At 41.9% G+C, this 14,068-nt stretch overlaps 1 protein-coding gene across 1 annotated transcript in view; it reads left to right on the top strand.

Moving 5' to 3' along the window:
- Window positions 1-1,931: 1,931 nt before the first annotated feature.
- The window catches only part of dlgap1a (discs, large homolog-associated protein 1a), a gene marked incomplete at both ends in the record, with an annotated part of 66,412 nt that continues 54,275 nt past the window's right edge, over window positions 1,932-14,068 (top strand). The window contains 3 exons of the mRNA XM_079750910.1: window positions 1,932-3,269; window positions 7,793-8,016; window positions 8,955-9,150. Coding sequence (XP_079607036.1) covers window positions 1,932-3,269; window positions 7,793-8,016; window positions 8,955-9,150 — 1,758 coding nt within the window. The remainder of the gene's footprint in view (window positions 3,270-7,792; window positions 8,017-8,954; window positions 9,151-14,068) is intronic.

A 14,068-nucleotide genomic window follows, 5' to 3' on the forward strand; every position in this document is an offset into this window, starting at 1 on the left:
CTCGTGACACGGCCCTGCCCTGCAGTGGTATTCTCCGCTGGCAGACGAGAAATTCCATCAAACACGATGTGAAATTGCCCTCCCTTCAGCCAAGGGGTTGTGGGGCGGCGTAGTATAGCCCGGGTTCTTCCGCCTCCGTGCAGCGTTCCCGTGTGCATCATGAGCGGGCTGGCTACTCGTTGCATGATGATTGATGTAAAGTTAACAAGGGGTATACTCGCCATGTTGATATTGTGTTCCAGGTGGCTGCAAGGAGTTATGGGACGGTTCGGGCCATAGGACTGTTTGGACCTATAGCACCCTCCTGCTTCTTCTTCACCTCAGCCAATGTGTAGGTGCGATGGGGGGTCGGCTGGAGCGACACCTGCACCTTATGGCACTTATGTCCGCGGGGTACATAGTATGGTGTTAATGAGGTGTATTGGGCTGCAAGGTTTGATACACTGGTCATCTTGGGTTCCCGTCTGGTTATTCCCTTGCCACAATATTTTGTTGCTCAACAGTAGCCAAGAAGTTTGTTTCTCTCCACATGAAATTAAGTCGATGGAGTTTTTGATTGATCGACTGCGCCTCTGTATCGGCAGGTTCCAACTCTTGGCATAATGTGAGTGTAGGCACCCATTCTCTACCGCTGAAATAGCCACTTACGAATAACATAAGCTTCTCTTCTACCCAGTGCCATTTCTTCAGATTGAACGGACAAGTGAAACAGAGGCCATAGAGATCCCCTTTTAGACAGCAAGATTCAAAGTGACAAAGGAGAACTGTTTGCAAAAAGTTTTAGACATCTGCACACAATGCATTCACATAAAAAGCCACTCCACTTTCAGTTTGGCACAAATTGTAAAGACAACCAGATCCAGAACATATTTCTGGAGCTTGGTTTCAGAAAACACGATTACATCAGTTGAATCCCAGCAACTTTTTAAAAAAGTTCTGAGATTCAGTGTTGTGTCAGTTGCTTGAGTACCGGGCTTGGCCTGAATTCTTTACCGAGCCAAACAGGTACTTTTGAAATCAGTGAGACCATATTGCGCATCCTAAAACCAGTTTAAATTCTGCCTTATGGATATTTTCTACAAGTCTATGGATTGTTTTGAAGATGATTTGAAAATCTGAACATTGGAAATCGCCTCAAAAATCGAATACAGTGTAAAATTCAGGTTGGAGAAATGTTTTCAACCAGGATTGGTTGAATTGCATGTTGAAAAAACACTCTGATATCTCTGAAAAAGGCTTAGACAGAAGAAAGAAAAATTATGGAGTGAATGAAATGAATGAAAGGGTGAAGTTTTAGAAGAAATGCCGTAGCCAGCCTTTTGGCAGGCCAATACGTTTTTTGGTTTTGCATGGTTAAGCGTTTGGAGTGATACAATATGTTTATTTCATGGGTGTTAAGGATATTGGAGTGATATAAATGTTTTATGATTCTTGGTCGACAATTTGTGACCTGCTCTATTTTTTCAATTAGACCTCTCTACTTCATCATGTTCTTAAACAGAATCAGATTTCTGGTGCCTAACTGTCATAAAGCCATCCGATCTGAGAAGTGTTTACAGCTAATAATGCTAGATATAATATACTATTGGACAGATAACATAACATTAAAAATGACCATGAAGGTCAGTAAAAGAAGGTTGGCTTTTTTGTTTGTTTAAACCCAGTCAAAGGCCTTGATGCAGTATTATGTCCTTGGATTGAAGGTTGCAAGTTATAAAAGCTAGAGCTGTTTTCTCTTGAGTAGCTTCATGTACAGCATCATTTGTCTAATCACTAAATGACTGTTTATATGATATTGTCTTTTGTTTCTACCCTTCTTTAGAGCCCACTGCTCTACTCTCAGGGATTCTCTTCTTGGAAGCTTCTCTGTCTACAGGCCAGCTTGCATTCCTGAACCCTCCCTGTTCAATTCATACACCATCTTTTCTGCCATGAAAGGCCTCTCCAGTAGCCAGAGCCATCATCACCTGGTCTCCTATGACCAGTCAGAAGCGCCGCTGGGTCATCACCACCATGACCGCAAGTTGTATTTGTTCAGCCAGATGGACATGTCAACACCCCTTCCCGTTCAGTTTCCCCACCCAGCCGAGATTCCGTACCATAATTCCCACCATACTTTGCAACATTGTGACAGTGGCAGCCTAATTCCATATGGAACCTACCCAAGGAGGTGCCTCTCCACTTCATCTTCTCACAATCCTGAGGTAAAAGATGAAGTGATGGCTGTGGTGCCATATGTAGGCCGAGGTGGAGGAGGTAAATGGAGTAAAAACCCAGCCAGGGCATCAGCCAATTTGGAGCGGTCTGAGTGCCAGTCAGCATTTCCGAGGGATGGCTATCATACACTGCAGTACAAACATATGTCAGGACCCACTGTGGGAATCGGGTCTAACAGCAACAACAACGACAGCCCCGGAAGAATCCGTCATTTGGTCCATTCAGTCCAGAAACTTTTTACCAAGTCCCACTCATTGGAGGGCTCACACCAGTCAACATCCCCAAAAGGGGGAAATCATGGGAACATGAATGGGGGAGGGGGCGCTGGTTGCAGAGTTGTAAGGACAAGCCGAGAGAGGGAAAGTCCAACAGTGGGAGGACACCAACGGAAGCACAGTAAAAGTCATGAACGCTGCAGATCAGCAGAGCCCAAACATCGTAGCCACCATCAACACCACCACCAGCTCCATGGCTCAGCATCGGCACCTGGATCAGGGTACTGGAGCTCTGATGACAACCTAGAGCGGGACCTGTGCCTCTACAAACCCCTTCACCACCACCATCAACACCCTTCTCCACCGTCACCCTCCCCCTCGCCAATGGTCATGACAATGGCATGCCATCCTAACAGCAACTCTGTCCTAAATTCCTCCCTTTCTAACTCCCAAACTCAGCAGTACTTCATGATAGACCATTATGGAAAGCTCAATGAGCATATACACCATGGCCATTCACACCATCTCAATGGTATGTTTAAATCCTCCATGAGAAACCATGATGGCAACCCAGTCGCTAACAGCAGCAGCAACAGTGGCATCGCAGAAGGAACACGCAGTGCCTTGCTCTCTTTGGGTCCTGCAGAAGCACCAGGGGTGAAGAAAGGTGCATGGTCATCAAGCCTAATGGTGAGCAGGACCCAAGGGTTTGACAACCGCAACATTTCCAGTCAGCAATGTACAGCCAGCGCAGGATCTGTTAACCTTGACCTAGATAGAACGCTAGTCGATTCAAATGGCGGTCAGCAACAGGACCCGACTTGCCATTTCCTACAGGTAACTATTGCATACTCCCTACACGCCCCTTACTTGAAAACTACTTGGCTCACTCACTCACTTTTTTCTCACATTTCCATTGTTCCTGTTCCCTCTCTAACAACCAACATTTGGTTCTGGTCGTCTCCCCCCAACATGCATCACTGCAGACGTCTTTGGTCTGCCTTCAACTCTGTTACCAGGCTCTCCTGCACAATTTCATCCACTTGGGTCACAGAGGCTTCCCATTCCCCCTTCCGCATTTTAAGTTTAGAGTGGAAGGCCATTAGGCCAAGATTGAAATATTAAATTATATAAATTATGCATACTATTAAATTAATTGTAACTTTTTGGACACCTACTTACTTCCAGTCTACAAGGGGAATAATAATAATATTAATAATAATAATAATAATAATAATAATAACAGGACACATGATAATAGTGTGCCTTGCTTTGCAACCACACTAATAAACTTGAATTCTTCAATGTAATCATCTTTTATGCTGTTCTGTCATTGTGAAGTGGTTAGAATTTAGGTTGTGGTTCAATGTCGTATTTTGTTGTTATGCATTATTATGATTATTGTTCATTGTTGTAACAATTAGGGCTCGTCCCGTTGGTCTGGGGACAATAAAAAAAGCACCTTGGACACAATCGATGGTGTCTGGGACCATTCATCCCTCATTAAGTCCAACCCCTTGGTTAATGTTGCAGGCATGTCAAGCTCTTTACCTGACATGTCAATATGGGGTTTAACGGTATCAGTGAAAGATATTCCTAAGAAATAATAGCCCACTCCTGGAATGAATGTTCTGAGATATCAGTGATAAGGAGACAGAAAGTACTACAACATGCCTCTGAAAGCTACATTCACTATATAATTGGTCCGGCAGAGTATTGATAAGGAAGCATACATAACAGTCGAGCAATGGCGGCTGGTGATAAAATTTGTGGATTCAGGGGCCCTCCCCCTGAACATTTTGAGTTTGGTAGATGTGATTTCCTTTATTCTGGTGCATTTTGGGGATGGCCACTACCATTCAGGATTCAGATTCATGGCCTACATCCTGACTTGCAGGGCCTGAAAAAGCTTACACTGCATATACAGACCTACTTTATGGCCATTCCACCAGCCATTGCTATTTGACCCATGGTTATTCTGATGTTGAGGCAAATCATGATCACTGTCCTATAGCGTCCATTATTTGTGAGTTTCAAGGTGTATTTCAAATGCAGTTAGAGATCTGGGACAGTTGCTTCATTTTGTTTATATGCAATAGGCGTAAATGACAATTGTATATGTAACTTACTTGCTCCTTTTAAGTATAACATTGCTTCGGGGGTCAAATTCCTCCACTGAAAAGGGTGGAAAGTGCTTTTACCACTCTCTGATAGTTAGCTATCTATCTCTTCTCTGCAAGTTGTGTTGCGGGAATGCTGCTGATGGAGGTAGCCTATTTAATTGATTCACTGAATTGTCCAATCATGTGGTGATAAGAAAATATGAAAAACAATGCCATTGGTCTGGGCGCACACTGCTGCGACCTGAAGTCGAATATTCATGCACCAATGAAAAGCTGTCTTTGCTTGATAGACAGCAAAAAGTTTGGTTACCGGCGCCCCTGACTTGAAGGAGGGCTTTCTCTCGAATGAACAATAAAAAGCCTAGCCCAAAGAATTGACGTTCAGACACATTTAAATGGTTGCTGGCAGTGGCAAGTACGGTCTATCATACAATTAAACGGGGATAAACACTATGTATTTTTGTTGATTTATTTTCTAATGGTTGATTCAAAGTTGGCAGATATAGTCGCGTGAACATTTCACGGAGGGTCGGCGCCCTAGCGCCGACCCTCCGACCCTCGGCGCCTCTATTGACCCACCGCCACTGCAGTCGAGGGAAAATCCCACACTGCTCCCAATGCAAGCGTCACGCTAAATGATCCTGCTTTTTCCATTTGTTTCAAGCGCGTCAGGGAAGAGCTTGCACATCGTGGGCTTTATCCTTAAACCTTATCTATAACTTTAGTCAGCGTCTTACCTAAGAGCAAATGAGGAGGCTTTTTATGTTGATCTTTGATGGAATCAGTTGTAAGTAAAGTTTTCCACACTGTTTAACCTATATACAACTTTTTTGACTTTGGAAAAGCAAAGAAATACGACAAACCCCTCTAAACGTCGAGGATATCTGCTTTCAGACATGCAGGTTTCATGCGCAAACCGTTTCAGCATGAACCTGTGTTTCAAATGCTTGAAAGATTGCTATTGTAGGGTGTGAGGCCATTCTAAAGAGGGCCTTAGTTAAGGGTCAGTTCTGGGAAAGTAGTGACTACACATGTGCAAACTTCCTTTTACAGCATTCATGCAAGGAAAATGTGAGAAATAATTTGAATATAATCAAAGACAGACAATATTTGTGGAACCACATAACATTGACTTGAGACGGGGTGGAACACAGTGCGCGACCCACTCCACTGTTTCCCTACGGAGAAATGGATGGGAGGGGTCATGTGCCCAACCTCGCCGCATGTGGCCACGGAGCGGAGGAGTCAGCTGAGGACCCTCCCTCAGCCATTTACCCCCAAATAAAGAACACTAACCCAAGAGAAAATGACTGAACCCCATCCACTCTTTAATTAAACTGCCCGTTTATGAATGTCATTTGATTTTTTTTTTTTCCTGCATTACGGCTATAAGCAGACAACCTCATATGCCAACTAGGGCTGAACGATTAACCAAATCTACATTGCAATGTAATAAAACACATTTTTGGGCAAATAAGGCTGCGATAAAAAAGTTAGGTTTGTTTTAATGTTAAATAATCTAACCAATCAGCAGGTCTGACTCTGAATATATGGGATATTATATCAAAGGTCTACTCATGAAATTCTAGGTATGTACTCAAAACAACAACTATAATGTATTCTCGATTGATTTTTATTGGATTTATTAGTTGACCTTATACCTCAAGCCTTGCAAGATCGAAAACACCACAAATAACATGTTCCTCCTACAATAACAGGCATAGTATGCAACATCATACAGCTTTGGGTTGGATGCCATAATAATAATTCCACTGTATTCCCTCAAATATTTAACAATTTAAATTATTATAAATGAGAGCTGACTGTTGGCCTTCTCGAGGCCTACAGTGAGGTGCTCTAAGGGTTGTGATAATCACCTGCATGCCCGTACAATATAACCCTGTGCAAAGTCCGGTCCACCGGAAAAGTTGGACCGGACTTTTCCGGTGGACCGGAAGGTAAGAGATGTGCTCCGGCAACGTCTGACTGTAAACAATAATTTAATCTTAAATGACAACACAGTTAGTTAGTTAGACCATCTAACTAACTAGGGGAGAGGGATTTGCCAATAACCTTTCATGAGATCTGTATTTTCCCAGTGCTGCCCCAGAGGTATCCACATTGTGCTGTAGACAGTTGTGCTCTGGTTTATCAAAAAACAGTCTATGCTGTGAATGTGACAAATGCACAACATCTTTCTGTTGATTATACATACACATTATCAAGATTGGCCATGAAATTTTGCAATTATTTTTTATATCAGTGCATTAAATTAGGCTGAGATGTTCAATTAAATACAAACACTGTTATTGATAACTATACTCTGCAATTGGCTGATAAAGCTCAATATGCCACTTCAGTGGGGCAGTTTATCCTGACTAATTTAAATATACAGAAAAGGCTCCCAGCTTGTTTCCCACTTTGCCTGCCACTCCCAGGTGCGTGAAATGCAACATTTCTCAGTGTCTGAGAAACATGGGAGGGAGTGGACATTTTCTTGTTTTGTTTAAGAATTTGCTCTTTTTGCAAATTTAAATCGTATCTACAGCAGCTTTTACATAATCAGTGGGTTATCCGGTTTAGATTTAGATTAGAATACAATTTAATATGAATCTGAAGAGTTTATTTTTAAGATTGTTTTACGAACATTCAACCGTATCTTTAGCATTTGCCTGTTGAGTAAAAATAATATGCTGTATCCATTGCATAAATAAGGAAATCCAAAAATATCCTCTGGTGATTTGGCAACATAAAATTGCTATTTTGGGAGGGAACTCCTTGTATGAAATCATAATGTTTGTGCTTGTGCAACTCAGGAGAGAAGGCTTCATGGATCTGTAATTGTTGGCAGTCATGAGTATGTCCTGAAAGAGAATGAACAAAGTCAAAATAATCATTGAAATACCTATGTATTCTGACCTGGAAAGTCAGATTTAAAGTCTCCATGCATCTTACATTACAGTATCTTTTCACTAGACTGAGACTATAAAAGACATGCCTCACTTAATGAAGGTTAAACAAGTAACTAGGGTCACTGGAGAAAGCCCTATTCTTAGTGACAGCAAGGGAAGGCTTGCCGTTGTAAGCTTTGTCTGAGAATATCAAGTACTTCAAAGCTCTGCATTTGTTCTGTGTCGTGACAGAGACGGTCCCAGGTGGGGTTAGGGACATATCTATGGAGACCCGGGATAGTTCATCAGTTCATCTTACTTTCTGTTCTATTCCTTTGCCCCAAAGGTGCCACAGGATGAATGGAGCCCGTTCTCCCCGATGGGTGAAGAGGATGATATACCCTGCAGGAGGATGCGGAGTGGCAGCTATGTAAAGGCCATGGCTGACGACAGTTGTGATGACAGTGGAGACTCGGATGGAAGCCCGAAGTTGTCCCCCAAGATGCAGGCACGTCGGGCAAGCTATCTGAAAGCCACGCAACCCTCACTTACGGAGATGACCACACTACAGTAAGACGCCCCAACCCCCCTTATTCTGTTGAATCTGTTTTCTATTCTTTTTTCGCTCTTTTCTCTTTTCATCTAAATATTCTTCCTTTAGTGTTTTTTTTGTTGCTATCAACATTAACCATTCCTAAAGGTCAGTCAGAATATTCAATGAAAATTGGAGATAAACAACCCGCAAAAAACAAGCCTACCTCTCCCTCCCTCCCTTTGTCTCTCAGACATTGAGAAGATGACAATGTGTGTTTAAATGTCATCGACAGGCAAGACGGATTCCCTGAACTAATCAGGGAAGAGATGCCCTGATTGAGTGAAATGCCCGACTCCTTTCTGACTCCTCTCCAATGGACTGCTCTCAAATTAGAGCGCTCAAATCTTACCTACAGCCCCTTGAATGTGTCAATTTGAAGATTAACTTTAGTTGACCCTACCTCATTGTACTTTCATCATTTTACTTACTTAGTGACAATTGGATGAACCCTAACCCTAGACCTAACCCTTTGATATGTATTAGTGAAAAATACAAATAAAAAGGAGAAAATCGCACACCCTACCCCATGGCACCAGTTGTGCCCTTACCCTTACAACCAGGTGTGATGTTGATTAGCCATTTCAAATCTACCCATTAGTGACATTACAAGGGGGAATGTCAACCTTAGCAGTGGGGAGCACAGAAAATACACTCCTCTGTGTATACACTCCTCTGTGTATAGCCTCTGAACTATAGTTTACTGATTATCAATACTGACTATCAGACACATCACATTTCTACATAATTGACTCCCTTAAATCTCAGTCGTTTCACTCACTCTTGCTGCTCCTGTCTGATGGACCAGAGGTACTGAAATCACACTCTCGAAATGTGATTTTAAACTTTAAGTATAGTGAGTATGAAAATAAAAGGTTAACCACCTTCTTAAATTAGACATCTACATTTCTTTCAGAATTTCAACTGAGCACTCACCAAAGCTGCAGATTCGGAGCCACAGCTACTTGCGGGCAGTGAGTGAGGTTTCAATCAACAGAAGTGTAGACACTCTGGATCCCAAAACCCTCCTCAACCCCAAAATGCTGCTGTCGTCGCCACAATATCGCTCACGCAATGAAAGCTACATGAGAGCCATGAGCACCATCAGTCAGGTTGGTGTCAAATATTTCCACTGCCATGCCTTACAGTAATGGAATGTAATCTTTGAAATGTGGTATTATGTGAGGCATAAGATGTGAGGGCTGTTCTGTTCATTGTACGTTATTATTATTTTATGACAGTGAAGAGAAAGACCGGGAAATGGGTTGAAGAAGAGAGGAAATGACATGTAGCATAAGACCAAAGTTTGGGGATACAAGGTGTATTGCCCACATTGCTAGCCGTCCAATTTCAAGAGTTCCAAAGTGAGAGCAGAAGAGAGAGGGAGAGAGCTAGATGATAACAACCCAATTCCCCTCCCTGCGTTTGTCCACCAAAGTGTTGCATTCACAAACCTAAGATTGACAGGCCATGTGGAGTCCCCTGTAATCATAGTAGATATGCCCTGAACTGGTCAGGACTAAAAATACATCTTGCGGCGTGCAGATAAAAAAACCACCAGTTTCGATGTTATCTACTCAGTGATTTAACATCAGAGCCTATCATTACCTCAGCAATGGGGCAGGAGGGGCCTACTGTACCTACTGTTTGTATTCACTGGTTTACACCACTTTGAACTAGCCCAACTTAAGGAAGACTGCTAGAACATTTTGTTCTCTTCAAACTAATGACAAGATATCACAAGAGCCTGCAGTGTGGCAGGCAGCATTGTTTTTTTTTAAAGGATGACAAACAGTATGCCGGCATAAACTCTAAAAACGTTAGGCATAAGTAGTATTTTTTCATGTGTGCGATGCCCCATCAAGTTTTGTGTTAAATGCTCAATGGATTTGAATGTGATTTTATCAGACTTGCCCCCTTGGCACAAATCTCAGCGGCGTCCTTTGGTCCTTATATTAAACACGGAATGTGAAGAGCAGCATGGGCATGACAGGAGCCCAGGTTAAAGCAGTTTGCAACTCTCTGCGCCCCAAACACTCCACGACTCCGAGAGTCAACATTTTTTAAACACACAAAACAAACAGATACCACACCACCTAACCCACCACCATGAGCACCTCAGTGACGTGTCGATTTCACTTGTCACCGAGGTGTAGTTTATCAAATCAATCATAATGTCAAACAAAAGATCTCTGATGCTCTGAACCCTCCCAGGATCCTTTGCAGCACTCGGAACACGGCGACCAAACCCACGGCTGCCACAATACATAAAAAGATCAGGTGCAGTTTAGAAAACCTGAAAATCCCCCCAAAACGTATTTTATATATTTATTCTATAAGCAATTGGGTCATTAGATTCAAGGTCTTGGAGGTTGTAAATGTGATTTAAGGCCCTGACACAGACAATTGTCTGTGGTATTTAAGCCAATTCAGCATGTTGAATGTGTTTTTTTTATAAAGCCTAGATTTAATATTTTTTGTAGTCATTTTATTTCTGCTTTAGAAATTGGTTACATATATTTACGGAAGAGGATTAGGGCCAAACATAAAAAAAAGAATTAAGTTATGACTTTATTCTCAGAATTCTGAGAAAAAAGTCAGAATTCTGACTTTAAAGTCAGAGCTACGGGTACCTGTAAGGACCAACCTCCGTGGGAGAGACACTCGTGAAACTGGCACCAAAACAACACATGTTCCAGTTTCACTCACCGTTTGGTCTTCCATTAACGAAATAGCTTCTAATCTCAGAATTCTGAGATTAATGTCAGAATTCTGTGTTTAAAGTCAGAATTCTGACTGCAATCTCAGAATTCTGAGAATAAAGTCAGAACTTAATTTATTTTTTATGAGTGGCCCTAATCCTCTTCCGTATATATATTGCTCCATTTTTTTCTCACATACATTGTTTTTCAAAAATGTAAACTTGTCTGTGAGACCTTGTTATTAAAGCGTCTGACAACGCAAATTAGTATTTTAATTGTAAGTATGTAATTTAGGGCGTTTTTTATCAGTTACCAATTAGGATATTAATTTAGTAACTTATTCCAAATGCAAATAGTCTTTGGCAATGTAATTTACTAGTAGCATTCTTATTTTATATATATGCAGCACGTTTAACAAGTAGTTTAATAAAAAACAAACCAAAAACAAAAAATATATATAAATATCAGCGATCTTATAGTATAAAATTGTTGTAGTGAAGATGACTGGACATACCGAAACCAAAGAAATATTAATGCAAGATATTATTATTCATTAAATGCAGTCGCCCAAGTGATGATGACAATATGGCGTATGATGCAATTCTGTTAAATATATTATAGTTATCGATCGCCGGTATCAACCGACATGGTATCAACCGACAAATGTCGGTTGATACTTTTGTTCAAAAGACATCAGTGTCAAAGGTAGTTAAATAGTGCAGAAATTTCCATTTTTAAATGAGGGGTTAATCCGTTTCCCTCAGATTTCCACCGGTCTTCAGCCAGTTAGCATGATTATGAAAATAAACAGAGACCAAAGCGCATTGATTTTAGGTGCTTAGGCCAATTGAATTAGCCTTAATCAGCCCTTCAATATAGCAGCTCCACCATTCAAGTCAAGAATCCCTACCAAGTCAGTATCCTCGATGGATCATCCTTTGAATAGAGTACTAAAGTGTGACGTCACGTTTCCATAGCAACCTGCGCCCATCTCTCACCCCCAACAATGCTGAAATTATGGTTCACACCCTGGTCGCATCGCGTCTGGACTACTGCAACTCTCTCCTCTTTGGTTTACCTGCTAAGTCCATACATAAATTACAACTGGTACAAAACTCTGCAGCCCGTATCATTACTAAAACCCCCTCCATCAGTCACATAGCACCTGTCCTGCAGCAACTTCATTGGCTCCCCATCAAATATCGCATCATTTACAAGATCCTGCTTCTCACTTTCAAGGCCATCAACAATCTTGCCCCTCAGTATCTTACCAAGCTCCTCCATATCAAGACACCCACCCGTTCTCTCAGATCGTCTTCCTCCATCCAGCTCACCCTCCCATCAGATCGCCTGGTTACCATGGGGTCAAGAGCATTCAGTCGCTCAGCCCCCCACCTCTGGAACTCTCTGCCTCATGACATCCAACACTCCAGTTCCATTATCACTTTCAAATCTCACCTGAAAACTTATCTATTCAGACAAGCCTGCTCCCTTTAATCAGTTGCATTCTTGGGACTAGAATGAACACACTGTTTTTCTCTTGTTCACTGTTTTATTATGTTGTTTTTTTTGTTTGCTATTATGGATGTTTGATTTTGTAAGGTGACCTTGAGTGTCAAGAAAAGGCGCCCATGAATAAAATGTATTATTATTATTATTATTATTATTATTATCCGATTTTCGGTTCTACACAAACCAAATTAACAAGGGGAAATCCTATGCTACACAAACGTTTTATAGAAAAGGAAAGATGTTTATGCGAGTTGATTTGCGAGTTTGCTTTACCAATGGTGTAAGTAATATTGAGAAACATTTCCCGTACTCGAAAATGTCTTTAAAAATGTTTTTTTAGGGTCACAAGCCGACCGACTCAGTTGTGGCAAAGAGGGGAGACGCACACAATTGACTGAGTTTGTTAACAAAAAGGTTTATTATAACCAAGTGAATATAACATAACATATGGCGTGTGTATTCAATCTAGTCAGTGATGTAAGTGTGTGTACGTAAAAGTGTATGGGTGTAGTGTTGTAAGGTGTAAACATACCTAGGATACGACTAAACCAAAAGACCAAAGGAACCAACAATAAGCGGTGCCTCCCAAACAAGAACCACGCCCCCACTGGGCTCACAGGTCTACTTAAATAAGCCCAGCTCAGGTGTTGTCAATGAGCTCGTTAGGCTCCCCTCGTTAGGGTCGTGACAACACAAACTTTTCATTTTAATACCCCATGGGAATACATGAACGCCTCGACATGTTTTGATTGGTAGTGATTTTCACCTCTCGAAATGCATTTATTTTCATTTTGAAAGAAACAACACATGGAAGAAATGGAAAAACGCCATCTCTCGTTCGGTTGTTTAGAATCCGGTTGCCATGACAACGGGACGTTTTCACTTTAGTACTCTATTGGTTCACAGTGCCTGTTGAACTCTGCATCTTTGGAAACCAGAGTTATTTCTGTGCTTTTTTTTTGTGGGATCAGAGAAGGGGTTGAGTAGAAGACAGCGTTGAACACTGCTGCTGCCACTATAAATACCTTGTCATGCCATTTCGTCTCACCCAATGCCCCATGGTTCTCTATGCCCTCTTCAACAACATCCTCCCTAGATGCTGAACCAGTTTTATTTTTTAGGATGATGACATCCTTATTTAATCCAGTTCCTCCCATGCCAATCACGTCCCTACATTTCTCCAGCGCCTCCTGGAGACTCCACTCTGTTAAGGCAGAGAAATGTGTTTCACCAGTCCACGGCGTCGTCCAGTTGGCCACATTCTCTCCGTACACAACATTTAGTTGGATCCTGCTTGGAACATCTGGTGGAACCACAGGGAAAATGACTCAAATGTATGAGTCAGAGGCAAAAGGTCTGGATAATAAGAATAGCCAAGAAATCGAGCGAGAATCTCAAAGGAAATGCTGGGATGCTTGATACAAGGAACAAAGATGAACTGGCACAGAGGGAGGAAAACGGGCTGAATAATACACTAGGGAACAATAAAGAGGGAGAGCTGAAATACTTGAGGTGAGGGAGGACAATCACAGAGGCGGCAAGCACTGGGGCAGGGAGTGACGTATTCTGGAACAAATGGAGATGTGAGTAAGACAGGGTAAAAAAGGAAACGATCGTGAACATGAGTGAAACAATGAACCCATAATTCGATGAACAGGGCGAGACGTGACATTGCTAAGGTGAAGGCGTGGTGGAGTTGCCCTCAACCAACAATAAGGAGTTGTAGCATTTACTCAGCTTTGCCAATTTGTACCGCCCTGTCCTCCGTAATTACTGTGCTGGTGACCTGTGGCTGAGAGGGTGCTCCGGAGATCAG

This window comes from Pollachius pollachius (assembly GCF_949987615.1).
Source record: "Pollachius pollachius genome assembly, chromosome: 14".
Taxonomy (NCBI): Eukaryota; Metazoa; Chordata; class Actinopteri; order Gadiformes; family Gadidae; genus Pollachius; species Pollachius pollachius.